Source organism: Marmota flaviventris, chromosome X (assembly GCF_047511675.1).
Source record: "Marmota flaviventris isolate mMarFla1 chromosome X, mMarFla1.hap1, whole genome shotgun sequence".
Taxonomy (NCBI): Eukaryota; Metazoa; Chordata; class Mammalia; order Rodentia; family Sciuridae; genus Marmota; species Marmota flaviventris.
Window position 1 is genome coordinate 93,048,184 of NC_092518.1, and position 20,818 is coordinate 93,069,001.

At 33.2% G+C, this 20,818-nt stretch overlaps 1 protein-coding gene across 2 annotated transcripts in view; it reads left to right on the plus strand.

The window, feature by feature from the left end:
- The window catches only part of Col4a5 (collagen type IV alpha 5 chain), a 231,282-nt gene that overhangs the window by 83,333 nt on the left and 127,131 nt on the right, over positions 1–20,818 (plus strand). For both annotated transcript variants that reach the window (XM_027932198.3, XM_027932204.3), the window contains exon 2: positions 12,929–12,988. In XM_027932198.3, coding sequence (XP_027787999.1) covers positions 12,929–12,988 — 60 coding nt within the window. The remainder of the gene's footprint in view (positions 1–12,928; positions 12,989–20,818) is intronic.

The following is a 20,818-nucleotide window of genomic DNA, read 5'->3' on the forward strand; positions in this document are numbered from 1 at the left end:
AACTTAGACTTAATTGACATATATAGAATATACCACCCAACATCAACCGGTTACAATTTTTTCTCAGCAGCATATGGATCCTTCTCAAAAATAGACCATATATTATGTCACAGGGCAACTCTTAGAAATTATAAAGGAGTAGAGATAATACCATGCATCCTATCTGATCATAACGTAATGAAATTGGAAATCAATGATAAAAGAAGGAAGGAAAAACCATGCCTCACTTGGAGAATGAACAATATGTTACTGAATGATCAATGGGTTAAAGAAGACATCAAGGAGGAAATTAAAAAATTCTTATTAGAGATAAATGAAAACACAGACACAACATATCAGAATCTATGGGACACATTGAAAGCAGTTCTAAGAGGAAAATTCATTGCTTGGAGTTCATTCCTTAAAAAAAGAAAAAAACAAAAAATAAATTATCTAAAACTTCATCTCAAACCCTAGGAAAAAGAAGAACAAAACAACAGTAAAAGTAGTAGAAGGCAAGAAATATTTAAAATCAGAGCTGAAATCAATGAAATGGAAACAAAAGAAACAATTGAAAAAATTGACAAAACTAAAAGTTGGTTCTTTGAAAAAATAAATAAGATCGACAGACCCTTAGCAATGCTAATGAAGAGAAGAAGAGAGAGAACTCAAATTATTAGCATATGGGATGAAAAAGGCAATATCACAACAGACATTATAGAAATACAGAAGATAATTAGAAATTATTTTGAATCCTTATACTCCAATAAAAAAGAAGATAGTGAAGGCATAGATAAATTTCTTAAGTCATATGATCTGCCCAGATTGAGTCAGGGGGATATACACAACCTAAACAGACCAATATCAATTGAGGAAATAGAAGAAGCCATCAAAAGACTACCAACTAAGAAAAGCCCAGGACCAGATGGGTATACAGCAGACTTTTACAAAACCTTTAAGGAAGAAATAATACCAATACTTTTCAAGCTATTTCAGGAAATAGAAAAAGAGGGAGAAGTTCCAAATTCATTCTACGAGGCCAACATCACCCTGATTCCTAAACCAGACAAAGACACTTCAAAGAAAGAAAACTACAGACCAATATCTCTAATGAACCTAGACGCAAAAATCCTCAATAAAATTCTGGCGAATCGGATACAGAAACATATCAAAAAGATTGTGCATCATGATCGAGTAGGATTCATCCCTGGGATGCCAGGCTGGTTCAATATACGGAAATCAATAAATGTTATTCACCACATCAATAGACTTAAAGATAAGAACCATATGATCATCTCGATAGATGTAGAAAAAGCATTCAACAAAGTATAGCATCCCTTTATGTTCAAAACACTAGAAAAACGCGGGATAACAGGAACATACTTCAATATTGTAAAAGCTATCTATGCTAAGCCTCAGGCTAGCATCATTCTGAATGGAGAAAAATTGAAGGCATTCCCTCTAAAATCTGGAACAAGACAGGATGCCCTCTCTTACCACTTCTGTTCAACGTAGTTCTCGAAACACTGGCCAGAGCAATTAGACGAAAAAAAATTAAAGGCATAAAAATAGGAAAAGAAGAACTTAAATTATCACTATTTGCGGGTGACATGATTCTAAACTTAGCAGACCCAAAAGGGTCTACAAAGAAACTACTAGATCTAATAAATGAATTCAGCATAGTGGCAGGATATAAAATCAACACGCATAAATCAAAGGCAGTCCTGTATATCAGCGACAAATCTTCTGAAATGGAAATGAGGACAACCACCCCATTCACAATATCCTCAAAAAAAAAAAAAAACTTGGGAATTAACCTAACAAAAGAGGTGAAAGACTTATACAATGAAAACTACAGAACCCTAAATAGAGAAATAGAAGAAGATTTTAGAAGATGGAAAAATATACCCTGTTCACGGATAGGCAGAACTAACATCATCAAAATGGCGATATTACCAAAAGTTCTCTATAGGTTTAATGCAATGCCAATCAAAATCCCAACGGCATTTCTTGTAGAAATAGAGAAAGCAATCATGAAATTCATATGGAAAAATAAAAGACCTAGAATAGCAAAAACAATGCTAAGCAGGAAGTGTGAATCAGGCGGTATAGCGATACCAGACTTCAAACTATACTACAGATCAATAGTAACAGAAACAGCATGGTACTGGTACCAAAACAGGCGGGTGGACCAATGGTACAGAATAGAGGACACAGAGTCCAATCCACAAAATTACAACTATCTTATATTTGATAAAGGGGCTAAAAGCATGCAATTGATAATTAGAAATTATTTTGAATTCTTATACTCCAATAAAACAATATACACCATTTAACAAATGGTGCTGGGAAAACTGGAAATCTATATGCAACAAAATAACTAGATCCCTTTCTCTCGCCATGCACAAAAGTTAACTCAAAATGGATCAAGGAGCTTGATATCAAATCAGAAACTCTGCTTCTGATAGAAGAAAAAGTTGGCTCCAATCTACATATTGTGGGATCGGGCTCCAAATTCCTTAATGTGACACCCATAGCACCAGAGTTAAAAACAAGAATCAACAAATGGGTCTTACTCAAAGTAAAAAGTTTTTTCTCAGCAAGAGAAACCATAAGAGAGGTAAATAGGAAGCCTACATCCTGGGAACAAATTTTTACTTCTCACACTTCAGATAAAACCCTAATATCCAGAATATACAAAGAACTCAAAAAATTAAACAATAAAAAAACATATTACCCAATCAACAAATGGGCCAAGGACCTGAACAGACACTTTTCAGAGGAGGACATACAATCAATCAACAAGTACATGAAAAAATGCTCACCATCTCTAGCAGTCAGAGAAATGCAAATCAAAAGCACCCTAAGATACCATCTCATTCCAATACGATTGGCAGCCATTATGATGTGAAAGAACAACAAGTGCTGGCGAGGATGTGGGGAAAAGGGTACACTTGTACATTGCTGGTGGGACTGCAAATTGGTGCAGCCAATTTGGAAAGCAGTATGGAGATTCCTGGGAAAGCTGGGAATGGAACCACCATTTGACGCAGCTATTCCCCTTCTCGGACTATTCCCTAAAGATCTTAAAAGAGCATACTATAGGGATACTGCTACATCGATGTTCATAGCAGCACAATTCACAATAGCTAGACTGTGGAACCAACCTAGATGCCCTTCAATAGATGAATGGATAAAAAAAAATGTGGCATTTATACACAATGGAGTACTACTCTACACAAAAAAATGATAAAATCATGGCATTTGCAGCGAAATGGATGGCATTAGAGCAGATTATGCTAAGTGAAGCTAGCCAATCCCTAAAAAACAGATGCCAAATGTCTTCTTTGATATAAGGAGAGCAACTAAGAACAGAGCAGGGAGGAAGAGCATGAGAAGAAGATTAACATTAAACAGGGACGAGAGGTGGGAGGGAAAGGGAGAGAGAAGGGAAATTGCATGGAAATGGAAGGAGACCCTCATTGTTATACAAAATTACATATAAGAGGAAGCAAGGGGAATGGGTAAAAAAAAACAACGAAGAGAAATGAATTACAGTAGATGGGGTAGAGAGAGAAGAAGGGAGGGGAGGGAGGATAGTAAAGGTAGTAGAATACAACAGTCAACTAGTATGGCAGTATGTAAAAACGTGGATGTGTAACCGATGTGATTCTGCAATCTGTATACGGGGTAAAAATGGGACTTCATAATCAGCTTGAATCAAATGTATGAAATATGATATGTCAACAGCTATGGTAATGTTTTGAACAACTAATAATAAAAAAAAGAAAGATTTTTATTTTTGTGAAAAGAAGATATTTACTGTTTACAGAATATCTGGCAAAATACATTAGTTTTGTCTCAGAACATGAAAGCAAATGAAAATCAGTTTTAAATATTAGAAAAGTCAAGAAAATGATACTAGCTTTGGCTCTGTCATTGATTGGCCTTCCATCTCTTTGTGTTTTAAAAACAGGAATATATTAGCTAATTTCCAAGAACTCTTTCAACTTCTTTAATATTCTTTTATTGATAACCTTTATTAGGAAGATTTAGCAAGATTTGATTTTGGGTTGTGATAACTTATAAATAAAGGGATGTAACAAAGTGATATATATATAAAATATTTAACCCTAACTGTTGAAAAATGTTGAATCCATGGCTCCACAAATAGAGATCTTTTTTAAGGGTAGCCAGGCTAAAGATAACTTCTCTTTTAAAATATGAGATTTAAAATAATATCAGACTCATGCAAATGCCCATTGTGTGGTAATATGGCATAAAATTATACGCATATGGGTTAAAAAGTTTAGTGGTGAAAACTATCAATTCTTTTCCTCATCCCCTTTGACTTTTCAGATAGGTTCTTTAAGGGCAAAAACTTGCAAAAAATTTTTGCTTTATCAACATTTTTTTTCTGTTTACTTTGTGCTATGATAGATAAGGTGCTCTTTCTACTACCACTCTTATCTCACTTCTTCAGTTTCTTCCCAATGTTGCACTATTTTCAATTAAATCAGTAAATTGTGTTTACATTATTTTGAAAATGTGAGTATTATGAATATGTTGCTTATTGTAGTGCCAGGTAATACTCTGTGATTATATTTATTTTCCTGTGTAAATTTTTCCCCCATAGTTTACAATTACTTGAATTTTTTTTTTGTACTGCATTCTTGTTTTTTTCCCTAAAGCTCTATCCTCTCTAGTTTCCTCCCTTTCTCCCTGGGAGACTACACTGGGAATACTATTATAAGTAGTCTCTTTTTTGTTTTCTGATTTTTGTTTATGATGTATAAAATATTATAATTATTTTACATTTAGCTACCTTACTAAGCTTTATTCTATTTATAGAGGTTATTTTGAATTTTCTCTCTGTAATTAAATAATCTGTAAATGACATTTTTCTTTCTTCTTTTCCAATCCTTTTGTTTCCTTTCAACAATGGCTAGGGCTTAGTTTTATCATATTGTATTTAGGAATTTTGCCTCTATATTTATTGATAAGATTGGCTGGTATTTTTTCTTTCATACTCAGTCCTATTTAGGTTTGGTTTCAAGGTTATGCTAATTTTATCCCTCCTGTTCTCTGGAAGATTTTGTTTAAATTTTTTTTTGTTCTAAATTAATTGCATGATATTTAGAGATAATATTCAGTATGAATTCAGTCTTTTGAGATTTGTTTAGAATCACATATTCAAAATAATGTAAATGCAGATTACTCATTTAATTGAACATAGTATAATATTAGGAGTACACTGAAGGAGTACACTGGTCCTTCAGTGTCTGGTCAGTTTTTATAAACTTCCAGGATGTACCTGCTATAAATATGTGTTCTTCATTTGATGTATTATATATGTCCATTAGAATAAGTATGTTATTCATGTTCATATCTCTCTACATCCTTACAGATTATTTTGTTTACATGTTCTACCAATTGTTGGAGGTCTGCTTAAAATCTCCAACTATGATTGTGGATTTGTCTATTTATATTTGTAGATCTTATAGTTTTTAACTTGATATATTTTGAGGATGTTACAATTTATACAGTTTATGGTGGTTTCCTTTTAGTATCTTCCCTGTGAACCAAACCTTTTATCATTCTGAAGTGATATTGTTTTATTTTTCAGAATAAATTTTACTTTAAAGTCTACTTTGTCTGAAATTAATATAGCTATACCAGCTTCCAGCTTTCTGTGGTTATTATTTATGTATGAATCTTTTATCTATTATATCAACCTTTCCATGTTGTTAACAAAAGCTTGGTCCTTGTCCCCAGTGTCAACAATAATGATGATACAATTTTGAGAAAAAGGAAAATAAAAGTTTTATTGCTTTATTAGCAAGGGAAAAACACAAGGGACTCTTTTCCCAGAGGCTGTGATTCTGCACATCATGAGGAACAGGGGTTTTTAAAGAGGTGATTCAACGGTTACATTCCATGTGTGCTGTCTGGAGCTGTAATTCACTTATTAATTTGGGAGATAGTAATTTCTAAGATCTTCTGGTGCCATCCCCAGAGTACTTCTTTCCTGTGGTGATTGTGTGCTCAAGGGTAGATAACTCTTCCTAGGATAGGGAAGAAATGTAATTCTGAGAGTAGGGAGGAAAGTTTAGGGAGGAGAAGGGAGAGAGGAAGAGAGAGAAACATGTCCATTTAAAAATAAGTCACAGTGGCAGAGCAGCAAGGAGTACATTCAAAGCATAAAGTGGATCACTGTTATAATGTGGCCTTATGTTTATAATATCTCTAATGAAAATCATACATGTTGAAATATATCTCCTTTTTTGCCATTGAAGGATATTTGTTTCAGGTATATTTCTCAATATTTCTAACTTTTTAATAATAACATTTTCAAAAAAATTGAAAGAAAAAAATTAATGTCATTATATCTTCATGTAGACTTAGTATTTGTTAGCAATTTGCCATGTTTGCTTTATGTGTCTTGCGCTCAAGTGTTTCTCAGTATATTCATCTACTTAAATCTTACAAGGGTGTGTACATTTCTTTTTTGCTAGGCCATTAAAAATAAGTTACAGATAATAACGTTTCATATGCCTAAACACATCAGTATACACATCATGCCTTACTTAAGGAAAAGTACATCATACTACATAAACATAATTAACAATTTCAGAATATTAGCAATATTTTAAAAGGATTATCAAATATTCAAGATAATAGTGGTTTTAAAAACTCTCATTGCTGTTCATATGCTGCATTTGTTTATTCTCTTATTTTTTTTTTTTCAGATTCTGGAATATGTTTGCAGAAAATTTTCCATGAATCTCTTATGTCTCTGTACGTCATAAGAGGAGAGGAACTGTCCTCTCTATGAACTCTGTTTTGAAGGTTGTTTTATAGTGAACAACTTAAAAATAGAGACAGTATCTTCTTTTGGAAGAAAGGCCAGATTTGTTTACCTTCTAGCATAATAAAGATAATATCTCCAAGCAAAAGTCAAGCAAGCTTACTGCCCATTATAAAATATGTGGGTTCTCTAAATTCTTGATTTCTCTCCTGTAATAATAGTGCAGCTCAGGTGAAGGCATCAACTTGTCTGGTTAGCATCACTCATCACCCATTATTGAATGTGGGGTATTGAAGTCCCCAAATACTGTTATTAAATTGTCTATATTTCTCTCTTCAGTTGGGACAGTTTTTGATTCATGTGTTTTTTGGCTCTGTTGTTAGGTGCATGCATAAATTGTAACTGTTATATCTTCCTATTGAATTGGAACTTTACCATTATAAAATAGCTATAAGAGAAGATTTTGAAAGCTTTTTCTCAGCAAAAGAAACAATCAATGAGGGGAAGAGAGAACCTACATTTGGGGAGCAAATTTTTGCCACACACATGTCAGAGCACTAATCTCCAGGATATATACAGAACTCAAAAAATTAACACCAAAAAAACAACCCAATCAACAAATGGGCTAAGGAACTGAACAGACACTTCTGAGAAGAAGATATACACCTGATCAACAGACATATGAAAAAATGTTCAACATCTCTAGTAATAGAGAAATGCAAATCAAAACTACTCTAAGGTTTCATCTCACCCCAGTCAAAATGGCAGTTATCAAGAATACAAACAACAGTAAGTGTTGGTGAGGATGTGGGGGGAAAGGCACACTCATATATTGCTGATGGGACTGGAATTTGATGCAACCACTCTGGAAAGCATTATGGAGATTCATTAGAAAACTTGGAATGGAGCCACCATTTGACGCAGCTATCCCACTCCTCCATATACACCCAAAGGACTTAAAATCAGCATACTATAGTAATGCAGCCACATCAATGTTTATAGCAGCTCAATTCACAGTAGCTAAACTGTGGAACCAACCTAGATGCCCTTCAATAGATGAATGGATAAAGAAACTGTGGTGTATACACACAATGGAGTATTGCTTGGCATAAAGAGAGAATAAAATTATGGCATTTGCAGGTAAATGGATGGAGTTGGAGAATATCATACTAAGTGAAGTAAGAATATTACAAAAATACAAAGGCCAAATATTCTCTCTGATAAGTGGATGCAGATCCGTAAAAGGTGGGGTATGGGAAAAATGGAGGAACTATGATTGGTGAAAGGAGAGGGAGAGATGGGGAGGAGGCATGGGAGCAGGAAAGATGGTGGAATGAGATGGACATCATTGCCCTAGGTACGTGTATGACTACACATATGGTGTGATCCTATATCGTGTACAACCAGAGAAATGAAAAGTTATGCTGCAATTGTGTACAATGAATCAAAATGCATTCTGCTGTCATATATACCTAATTAGAATAGGTAAATAAATAAATTTAAATAAACAATACCATTTCCGGTTAAATAAGAGAAGATTTTAAAATACATAATCCATTATTGTTCTTTAAAACTTGTTGCACCATAGAACACCAGAACTTATTTCTACCAAACTACATTGTACCCACTGATTGGCCTTACCTTCTCCCTCCTTCCTCTTACTCTTTCTCACATTGTACCTCATAAATATGTACAAATATTATGTATCAATCAGAAATGAAATGAAATGAAAATTACATATTCTTTTGGTCAACTTCTATTTCTTACTGAAACAAACTTTAGGATGGGTTCCTGGTATCTGAATTGTTACAAGGTTCTTTGGGTAATCTTAATGCATCCAGGAATTTGCATGTTTTTATTTTAGTACAGGAGATTAAAACCAGGGCCTTGTACATGCTGGGCACGTGGTCTACCACTGGGTTACATCACCAGCCTTTTTATTTTATTTTTAGACAGGGTCTTGCAAAATTGCCCAGGTCAGCCTCTAACTTGAGATCCTCTGGAGTAGCTGGGATTATAGGTGTACACCACTGCATTGGGCTGCAAGTTTGCTTTTTACTTGTACTTTTTAGTCTAATACCTGTTATAGTTGGGTATTCATAATCTGAAAGTTTGAAACCCAAAATCTGAAAGGTTTTGAGCTCTGACATTATACCACAAGGGAAAAATTTCCACATAATGCAATTTTGCTCCATGGACAAGAGTATTTAAAACACTGTTTAATATTACCTTCAGGCTATGTGTATAAGGTTTATATAAGATATAAATGAGTTCATGTTTACATTTGGGTCTCATCCCCAAAATATTTCATTATGTATAAGCAGATATTCCAAAATCTAAAAATAATTGAAAATTAAAAACACTTTGGTTCCAAACATTTTGGATAATACTCAAATATATACTTTTGTTGTAATGGCCTAAGATGTAAATTCATAATTTTCTGTACTTATCCCAGCACCATATGTTAAATGACTCATTAATTTCACATTGATTTGACATGCCAACTTTTATAATATAGTAAATGTGTGTGTAGGGGGTCCGTACACCTGTGTGTCTTTTCTGGCCTTAGTATTTTAGTTAGTTAAGCTACCATTCTTTGAGTAATACCACACTGTTTTAATTATTATAGTTTTATGATGTGTTTTACTATGTGCGAATGCAAAACCTTCCATAATTTTTATTTTATTATTTTCTCCCATAATAAAATTTTAAAAGATCATTATAATTCAATAATTTTCTTGCTTTAACTGTTTTGTGTGATTTTGTAGAATTAATTTTCCACAGTATTGAAAAGTTCATAGTTTAGCCTTATCTCCTATGATAGTTTTTTTTTTTTCCACATTTACTTAGTAAATGCTTTTAAACTGAGGTCTGTAAATGTTAATTTTACCTCTTTGCCTCATTCAATTTTTTAAAATCTTAGTGCTTAATATGGTCATTTTGCCTCTAGATATCTTTCTGTCCATTTTTCTGAATTGAAGTCTAGGTATTCACTTTTTTTTTTTTAACCAACCTTTTATTAATACTCTCGGGCTCAAGGGAATTTGCGTTAAGAATTATTGACTATACACTTATTTTTGCTTGGTGGATCCTAACAGAATCACAGTGGAATCTGGAAGCTACATAATTAGATCACATTGTCTATATATGTCATTTTTACAAGTGAAAAAATAATCCTAGAGCATGGGAATGCTTGTCCATGAGATTGTAATGATTCAACTTCTGAAGTAAACTAGGGGAATATTTCTTGTGTGTTAGTGCTTTTTTCCATTACCATTATCTGTCTTATCATTTTTTATTTTATTCTAATTTAAATTTGTTTGTGCATAGTTTTTCTTTTCTTTTCTTTTTTATTTTTTAAATCTAGATTGGAAGCTCCTTAAAGGCAGCACCCACATCTACACATTTTTGTACAGCTCATAGACATAATATTGTGCTCTGTACTCTTTGAGCATTTAATCAATATTAATGGAAATTGGTATTAAAAAAAGTTACTCCATTAATCAGATGTCTAATTAGGGCTATTTCCTTGTGGGTGCCACTGTTATAATTGTATAGAAAGTGGCATCTAGTGGTTGGTGTGTGTATTACAGTTGCCTGGTTTTTGTTTTGTTTTTAACCCATGAGTACCAGAGTCCTTCCCATAAGCTAGGCAGAATAAATAAAATTCAAAATTTAAACCTTAAAATTTAATTTTAAAATTTATCTATAATTCCAAAATGTTTTAAGTAGTGATCTCTCTAAAGAAAACTACAAGTTAATTAATAAAAAGTATAAAAATGAAATTACCAATTTTTAAGAAAAATATTGCATAAAATCACTTGGAAAATCACACAGAAGAACATTAAAGGTTTTGTTTATACATTATATTGAGATTTTTGGACACTGATTAGTGCAAAATATTGTAAAGAAATCACATAGTTTTTAGTCCATATTAATGAAATCCTATTAGCCAATTGCTTTGCATTATTCTCAGAATCTTTAATTCATATTTTAAAGAGGAAAATCTCCCCATAAAGACTGAATGTGCAAAATTATACCATCTTCTACTTACAAAAAACCCTTATGCACATATATTTACATATTATGAATAGTCATTCATTCAACTTCAAATGTTATTCTTACATTAACAGCCATTTTGGATTTGCAGTAACCTTTGCACCTCTATTAATGCATGTAATTGGATGCTGAGAGTGTGCACAATCTAAATTTCATTTTTTATTTTTTCACAAAGAATATTGTATATTTAAAATTAACCCCTGTTTCTGGCTCATTATAATGTAATTTTTTTGTATATAGGTTTATTCTTTTTTTAAAAATTTTTATTATTGGTTGCTCAAAACATTACATAGTTCTTGATATATCATATTTCACACTTTGATTCAAGTGGGTTATGAACTCCCATTTTTACCCCGTATACAGATTGCAGAATCACATCAGTTACACATCCATTGATTTACATATTGCCATACTAGTGTCTGTTGTATTCCTCTTATTCTTTCTATGAAAGAACAAAGATTTACTGTCTTTGTATTTCTGCTTCACTTAACATAGTGGCTGGCACAAAACAACACATGATCAATAAGTATTTGTTGAATTATGTTAACATGAGTTGCATCTTATTCATTTTTATATCTTTCATACCTAAAAAAGTTTCTGGCCTGTAATTATGCTCACTTCATGTTTGATGAATGAGTTTGTCTGAATAAAACTGTAATGTAGTTAACATGTAACACTAAAATCAGTGTACAACCTAATCACCTATTTATCTATTTATAATAAATAAATAATGGCTGCCTGAGAGACTGAATTAGAAGTGTCAAGAGTACATCTTTTACTAGAATAGCCTCTTGCAGTTGATTGAGAGATCTTCTGTCTTCAAGCCATTGTGGTTTGCTCTTATAATAAGGAAAAGAGATTTCAGCATGAGGGTGGCTTCTAATTTCAGCTGCATTAGTTGATAAGGATTCAGAAAGATGCTGTGTTATAGACTAAAGAAAGGGAAGCATGGAGCCCGGCATAAGCCTGTAATCCCAGCAACTCTGAAGGCTGAAGTAGGAGGACCACAAATTTCACACCAGTCTCAGCAACTTAGGAGACCCTGTTTCAACAAAAGGGTAGGGACTGGGGATGTGACTACAGTAAAGTGCCTTGGGAAAAAAGTAGAAAGAAAAGAAAGTATGGAATGTTGAGCCTGGGGGAAAGGCACTTTTTAAGCCACAGACTCTTCAGGTTGAGCACTGATGGATGAACTTTATTTGGCTTTTGCATCATATAAAGGTTTTAGTTAAGTTAGTTTGTTGATCTCTTTGATGAAAAGCATGCCATGTTCTTGTGCATAAGTAGTAAGCTGTCAACCTAAGTTACACTAATTACTATTTGTTTTTCTAAGCTGTTCAGCTTCATGCCAGAGTAAAAGATAGCTATGGATGGCAGAAGTTATCTACTTTCTTCTTATTTACTGTACACTTTTATTTTAGAGGAAGTTGTTTTTTTGGTTTTAGGACCTTACTTCCTAATATGAGTGAATTAAGGTGTTAGTTGTGGCTATTTAGAACATTTAGGCTGTGGAAGCAGCTTTTTTGGTAAAGCTTGGAGCTGTTAGAGGTTGAGCTGCTGTTAGTGATGGGGGAGTAGAGGCAAAGAAAAAAAAGTGGTAAAATACAGCATTATGTATTCTGTGTGCCATGACTGCTCATGAATGCAAAGAAGCAAGTTGACTTCAAGTGGGAGCTATCTTTGGCTAGTTGCCAAGTTGATTGCTAATTTAGATAGAGAGGTGGCTTCTTTAAAGTAATATTAGGAGAAAAACAAAGGAATTTCTAGAACTTGGACATGTAACAAATCACATTACAAGGAAGTTATATGAATTTCTTTTTCATTTTATTTATTTAAAAAGACATATCTTTCTTTAGAATGATAAAAATTATATTAGATCACTGTGAAAAGCTCAAACATAAATGTATATAATAAAATGTTAGAGCTTCCCCAAAGGTAACTGTTGTTTGTCATTTCTATATATCCTTTCAGATAGTTTACTGTTTTTTTAAGTTTGGATTACTGAGTTCCATTGAATTCTAAGTCAAGAGTTTGATTTTCAGTTTCATATTTAATTATTTCCCCTGTTTCTTTTCTTTATAGGCTTGCTATGGATGTTCTTCAGGATCAAAATGTGACTGTAATGGTATAAAAGGGGAAAAGGTAAGATTGGAGACGGCCTTTGAAAGCTTAGTAAAACCAGTAAAATACCTTTTTAATACATTTTCAAAATAGGGCTTCTATCTGAACATGTAAATAAATAAAACAAGTTCTACTCTCCTGCTTATTTTGAGAACTTACAAAGATTGGATTGTATCTCAGGGATCAGCTAACATCTTCTTATAAAAAGCCATGTAACAAATATTTTAGGCTTTGTGGGACACATGAGGTCTGTGTCACATTTTCTTCTTTCCTGTTTGTGTGTGTGTTTGCTGTTGAGATGCTGAAACTGAAACCCAGGGTCTCAGACACACTAGGCAAATACTCTACTACTGAGCTACATCCTAGCTCTTCTTTCCTTTTCTAAAAACAGCTTTTTAAAAGTGACCAAGAAAGTTCTTGGCTCTTGGACCAAACAAAATAAGCTTCTAACTGCATTTGGCCTGAAAACTTTGATCTACCCTTATTAATCTTGTTGAAGTCACTGACTTAATAGGCAAAAAGAAGAGAATACTTAAGAAAATTAAACATGTATCAAGCTACTAAGCTGTGCTGGATACCAAGCTAGGCAATTCCATGTAGTTTTCTTTAGTCCCTGCAAATTATTGATAGGTGAATGTCTATTTTTACCTTTTCCTGTAGCAGCACCTCCTATTGTATGGATATGATGACTATAAAGCAAGAATAGGTGAGTATTAAATAGCCTAAACCTAGCCATTGTAGGTTAGTTACTGACATAAAAATTCAAAAAATAAAAAAGAATAGTGAATTGGTGAATTTTAAACTAAAGAAAATTATATTAGAAGAGAGGAGAATCTCACTCTGGTGTCTACTTTTGGGAGTTCAATAAATGTTTTTGAATGAATAAGTGAATGGTACTACTAATTATATATGGAAAAGTTTGGGATAATGCCATAAGGGTATATTCCACTTAGGAATATGGAAGATTAATTAGCATAGTAAGATGTTTAAATGTCCTAGATCAAAGAAAACCACTTGTTTGATTATTTTGCAGTTCTTTATTCTCAAGCCCATTTGACCTTTGTAATCCCTATTTTCCCAACAGAATACCCATTAATATTAATTAAATAATTTTCCATGGAAACACATATATGAGTAGCATTAGTTTGAGGGAAATAGTTTTGTAGTAAGGGTGTTTTTTGTAGTGATAAAAAGACTAAGAGGGATTCATTCCACATCATAGTGCAGTGACTATTATCACATTAATTTATCTGGAGATAAGAATTAAAAACTCTGAACAAAATATAATATCTAATTGATAAGATAAGATAGTTGCCAAAGGAATAAAGTGGAAAGGATTCTTTAAAAAAAGAATGAACACTATGGGCTGGGGTTGTAGCTCAGTGGTAGAGCACTTGCCTACAACTTGTGAGGCATGGGATTCAATACTCAGCACCACATACAAATAAAATAAATAAAAATAAAGGTATTGTGTCCATCTACAACTAAAAAAAATTTAAAAAAGAATGAACATTAGGTGAATTTAAATTTATATTTTTTCTTCCTGAGTATACCCCATGTGTGCATGTTAGAGGATGGCTAGAACCCTGACAAAAACCCACAGTTAGAATGCTTTGAGATTTCAGGAGAAAGAGTTGAGGATGCCAGAATGGCTTGAAAGTAAGGGAAGATGTGCTAGAGTAGAAATAAACAAAAGACAGGAGAGTTTAAAAATATGCTTAAAGATTCCACTCAAATTCATGGTTAAATCCTGAACTTCATAGGTATAGGGAAGAGTCATACTACCCAGCAAAAACAAAAAACAAAAAAAAAAAAAACAAATAAACAAACAAACAAAAAAACATGATGGAAGTACATGTACATAGATTTAACTGCAGTTCATTGAAAGCAAAACAGTTTTAAGTTTGAGTTCACCTGATTCAACTATTATATTTTCAGCACTGGGGGTTGAACCTAGGGCCTCATACATGCTAGAAAAGTGTTCTACCACTAAGCAACATCCTTTTTATGTTATTTAACTTAGTGTCAGTCAAATCTTTGTCACTATGACATAAATAACTGACAAGAACAACTTAGAGGAGAAAAAAAGTATTTAAGCTCATGATTTCAGAATTTCAGTCCATGGTCCACTGACTCTATTGCTGAAGGCCTCAGTTAAAGTAGAACATGATGGCAGAAGGGCACGATGGAAGAAAGTTACTCAGCTCATGGCAGATGGATAGTAGAGGGGAGGAGAAGAAGGGGCCAGGGACAAATATAGTCGAAGGCCGTGCCCTCATTGACCTGTTTACTTCAGTCAAACCCATCTGTCCATAGTTATCCCCCAGTTGTTCATTCAAATTATTAATACATCCAATAGATTAGTCTACCCCATTTATAATTCAATTTTAACCTATGACCATTGCTACATTGCTTAACACATGGGCTCTTTGGGGGGCAGTTTTAGATCCAAATGATACCATTTATTTTAAGATGATGCCTCACTAATGTGCTCAGGCCAGTCTCAAACTTTTAATCTTTCAGCCTCAAACTACCAAGTATCTGGGATATGGGCATGTACCAGCATGCCTGGCATTAGCTAACAGTTTGTTACAACAAAAATTCAATACTCTTCAGATAGAGATAAGAGAATCCAAAATTTCTATATATTACCTACACTATCCAGTATGCAATTAAAACTTACCAAGTTGAAAATCAACTCTAAAATAATACTGATGTTAGAATTTTTCAATGAAGAAAAATTTATCAGATAGATTTAATAGCAGAGCTGAGATTTAAAAAAAGAAAAAGGTCAATGAACCTTAAGATTTAAAGTAAAAAAATGATCTCTGAACACAGGAAAAAATGAAAAAAAAATAGAAACATTAGGGCCTTAGTGACCTGTGTAACTGTATCAAATAGTCTAAAATAAATTTCAATAAAGTCCTACAAGGACAGGAGAGAAAAATCAGAGGGGTAAAAACATAGTGAAACATGGGACAGTATTAATGGAAATAATTCCCTGCCACTAGGTGAAAAATATAAATTTGTAGATACAAAATTTGGATGAACCTCAAGTAGGATAAAAGCAAAGAAAACTACACATAAGTCCCATCATAATGAAACACTGAAAAAGAAACTGAATAAAAGAAAATCTTAAAAGCTAGAGAAAATTCCTATTGCATATAGTGGAATGATGACATGAATAGTGTCCTTCACAGAGAGAGTGGATAATATGCAGTATATCATTAGAAGTTGACAAATTCTGCAAACATAATGATCATACAGTGAAAATATACCTCAAAAATAAAGGAAACATTTAAGATATTTTGCAGTGATAAGAATATAGAGAATTTGGCATAAATGTACTGAGAGAGAAATTTCTTCAGGTTAAAGGGAAATGTCAGTAGACAGAAGTGTGAATTTGCAGGAAGGAATGAAAGGCACTAGAAATGGTGTATATGTGGTTAAATATAAAAGACTATATCCTTTTCCTCTCTCTTATTTAACACAAAAGAGAATTTAAAGCATAAGATCATAGCTCCAAAATACCCGAAGCCAAATCTGACAGAATTAAAGGGACAAATTTACAACCATAGTTGTAGATTCTGATACTCCTACCTCAGTCATTGACAATACTCAGAAAGTCAGTTAAGGGTGTAGATGATTTGAATTGCACTATTAACAACCTGGCCTTATTGACATATAAAGAATACTATGACCAATAACTACAAAATACAATTTTTTCAAGAGCACATGGAATTTTTAACAAGATAAACTATATTATGGGATACTGTTATAGTTAAAGCTTCATCCCAGGGTTTCATAAACTGACTTCCAGATCACTCACGTATAATCAAATCAAGCCTTTATTGAAGCACACCGGTCGCAGCTGACCAGAACATAAAGCTGTTCCCCTGATCAGCCCTGAACAATTGCAAGGGCACTCCTTATAAGCCTGAAAACCACAAAAGGGATGTTCGGGGGTCTAGCCAATGCAAGCAAGCCAGGTTACAGAAGCGGGACAGTGCAGTCAAGCAGAGGGAAGCCTAACCAATCACAGTTAGCCCAGTCACCCCAGTTACAGAAACAGAGCCCCGTTACCCTAGTTACAGAAACAACACCCCATTGGGTTCCGTGTTCTTAAAAGTTTCTATAGCAAAAGGAAAAGAACATCTTGCTCCAGTCATGACTCTTCTACTTGGCATGGTTGTTTTACAGGATGAAGTCATAAAACAAAATGGAGTCACATTTGCTCCTACTATCACACTACAAAATAAGACCCTATAAATACCAAAAGTTTAAAAATATGAGTATCCATTCCCTGATCACAGTGAAACGAATAAGAAACCAATAACAATCTGTAGAAAAACCTCAACTATTTGAAAATTAGAAAGCATCATTCTAAATAACTGATGGATCAAGGAAGAAATTGGAAGGAAAATTGGAAAATTTTGTTTTTTGGAATTGGAAAATGTTGTATTTTGTTTAAAAGCAACAATTGAAAATTTGGAATGACATGAAAAGAGTGCTTAGGTGGGAAACAGCTTTAAATATCTATGTAAAAAAGAATGATTAAAATTGGTGATCAAAATTTCCTACTTAAGTAACTAGAAAAGGACAAGTAAACTAAATTTAAACTAAGAGAAAGAGGATAATATGGTAAAAATCAATATATATGAACTAGAAAACAAATAATAGAAAAAACTTACCCAAATTTGTTAATTGATAAATTGATAGCATGACTGATAATACAGAGAAAAATAAAAATACAACTACCAGTATTAGGAATGACACTACAAAAATTAAAGATCAATAATGGAATATTATAAATACATTTATAAAAAATTTGACAACTGGGTCTGGGGTTCTGGCTGAGTGGTAGAATGCTCACCTAGCACATGCGAGGCGCTAGGTTCAATCCTCAGCACCACATAAAAATAAATAGATCAAATAAAGCTATTGTGTCCAACTACAACTAGAAAAATATTTTAAAAATTGACAACTTAGTTGAAATGGACAAGTTCCTTGAGTAATAAATAATAGAATTATTTAAAAATAATTAAATAATTAAAAATAAATGAATAAATAATAGAATAAAATAAGCAAAAAGATTAATAACCCTGTATTTATAAAAGATATTGGATTTTCAATCCTTTCTACAAAATCTCAAGTTTCATAAGGTTTCACTGATGAATTCTATGAAACATTTATGTGGGAGACAATGTCAATCTTGCATGAAAGCATTTAGAAAATACAGGAATAGGGAATGTCTTCCATCTGCATGAAGTAAGCATAGTCCTGATACCCAAACTAGACAGAGACAAAATTACCAAAACAGAAAACTACATCAGTAGCCTCCATGAACACAGATGCAGAGATTCTTAAAATTTTAGCAAATTCTATTTAACAACATATAAAGTATATAATATACTAGGAATGCATGTTTCATTTAACATGTGAAAATCAAAAATTGTCATTCACTATATTAAATACTAAAATATTTTAAAGCATAAAGAAATAAATCTACCATCCACCTTAATAGGCAATAAAGAATGCATTTTACAACTTCAATTTACATTGGTGATAAACTCTTAGCAAAGTAAGAGTAGGAGAGATTTCCTCATTACAGGGAATCTACCAAACCAATTCATCTAAAATTATATGCAGTGGGTAGTTTGTTATTTTCTCCTAAGTTGAGAAACATATCTGTTCTCACCACCTCTATTCGAATATCACTAGTATAGTAAAGAAGAAAAAATAAGCAAAAAGCATCCACTCTGGAAAGGAAGAAATAAAGCTGTTTTTTCTTTGCTGCTATTGATGGCATAATTTGTCAATGCAGAAAATTCTATGGACATATACTAAGGTGTTCCTAAAATTCATTACTGCTTTTAGAAAGATTATTTTAAAAACAAATAAATTAAGATCAATAAAAAATCAGTTCTATTTCCATAGTCAATTTTCTATGAAAATTAGGAAATTAGAATCATAATAATGCCTTTGACAATAACAAAAGTTTGGAAAACTTAAGACTAAGTCAGACAAAAATATGCAATGTCTAGACACTGAAAACTATAAGAATATTGCTGGAAAAAATAGAAGACCTGAATAAATGGAGATATATATCATGTTCATGGACTGGAAGATTCATTATTTATATACTGTAGGCAGGTAGGGCATGGCTCAAGGAAGTAGGTCACTGGAGGTGTGCCTCTGGGATTTATATTTCCCTGGCATCCTGTTTCTACTCTGTCTCTTTCCTGGATGTCATGAACTAAGTAGCTTTGTTCTGCCATGATGTTCTGCCTTACCTTGAGTCCAGAACAATGAAGTCCATCAACCAGGGATAGAACTTCTGAAAGCCTGAGCCACAATACCCTTTTCTCCTCTAAGTTGTTCTTGTTGGGTCTTTTGGTCACAGTGATGAAAAGCTGAATAAAAAATTGCATTTCATCAAAATTAGGAATTTCTTCTTATTTAAAAGTCATTGTTGGGGCTGGACACGGTGGTACATGCCTGTAATCCCAGTGACTCAGGAGGGCAAGGCAGAAGGATCACAAGTTCAAGGCTAATCTCAGTAACATAGTGAGATCCTCAGCAACTTAGTGTGACCCTATCTCAAAATTAATACACACATCACATATATGGGGCTGTGGATATATAGCTCAGTGGTAGAGTATCCTGAGATTCAATCCCTAGTACATGTCCCCCACCCACACAAAGACATTTTTAAAGACAATTAATGAAAAGTTAGCCCACAATCTTGGAAAAAAGATTGTGAATCATATGTCTCTTAAAGAACTTGTATCCTGGGGCTGGGGTTGTGGCTCAGGGGTAGAGCACTCGCCTAGCATGTGTGAGGCCCTGGGTTCGATCCTCAGCACCACATAAATAAATAAATTAATTAAATAAGGTCTATAAAAAAGAACTTGTATCTAGAATATTTAAAGAACTCTTAAAAATTCAATAATAAAACAAACAACCCCAACTAAAATTAAGTTAGAAGAAAGTAGCAAGAGATTTTAATACACTTGATAAAAGCCAATATATAGGTGGCAAAATCACACATAAAAAGATGTTCAACATTATTAATTAGGGAAATACAAAACAATCACAAGGAGATAGCACCATTAGAATACAATCTAAATATTAAACTTGGCCATACCAAGTATAAGTGAGGATGTGAAGTAATTGGAACTATTGTAGATTGCTAGTGCAATGTCAAATGATGCAAACACTTTGGGGAACAGTTTGACGGTTTCTTTAAAAGTTTTGACTTGCTATCTATTGTATGACCCTGTCCATTCTTAGACATTTATCCATTAGAAATGAAAGCATACATTTATATATAACTAGTGCATTAATATTCATAGTAGCTTTATTTGTAATAGCCAGAAAGTAGAAACAACCAACTGCCCATCATCAGGTAACTTAATGAACAATTGCAAAATATCCATGCAATGAAACACTACTCAGCAATAAAAATAGATTAACTATCAGTAGCCATCACAACATGTTTGAATATCAAAAAATGATGCTGAGTGAAAAGTTAGACAAAAGTATGATATGTGTGATTTCATTCATATAAAATTCTGGAAAATGCAAGTTTCATTAAGAAATAGTTTAGTGTATAGTGACAGAAAGCAGATCAGTCAGTACCTGGGGTGGTGGGATTGGGGTAGACAGGTAGAAGCACAGGAGAGTTGAGGGCACAAGGAACCTTTTGTAAATGATGGATATGTTCTTTATTTTGGCTGTGGTGATGGTTTCACTGTTCATTATTTTTTTTTGGGGGGGGCAGGGGTTACTGGGGATTGAACTCAAGGGCACTTGACCACTGAGCCACATCCCCATCCCTATTTTATATTT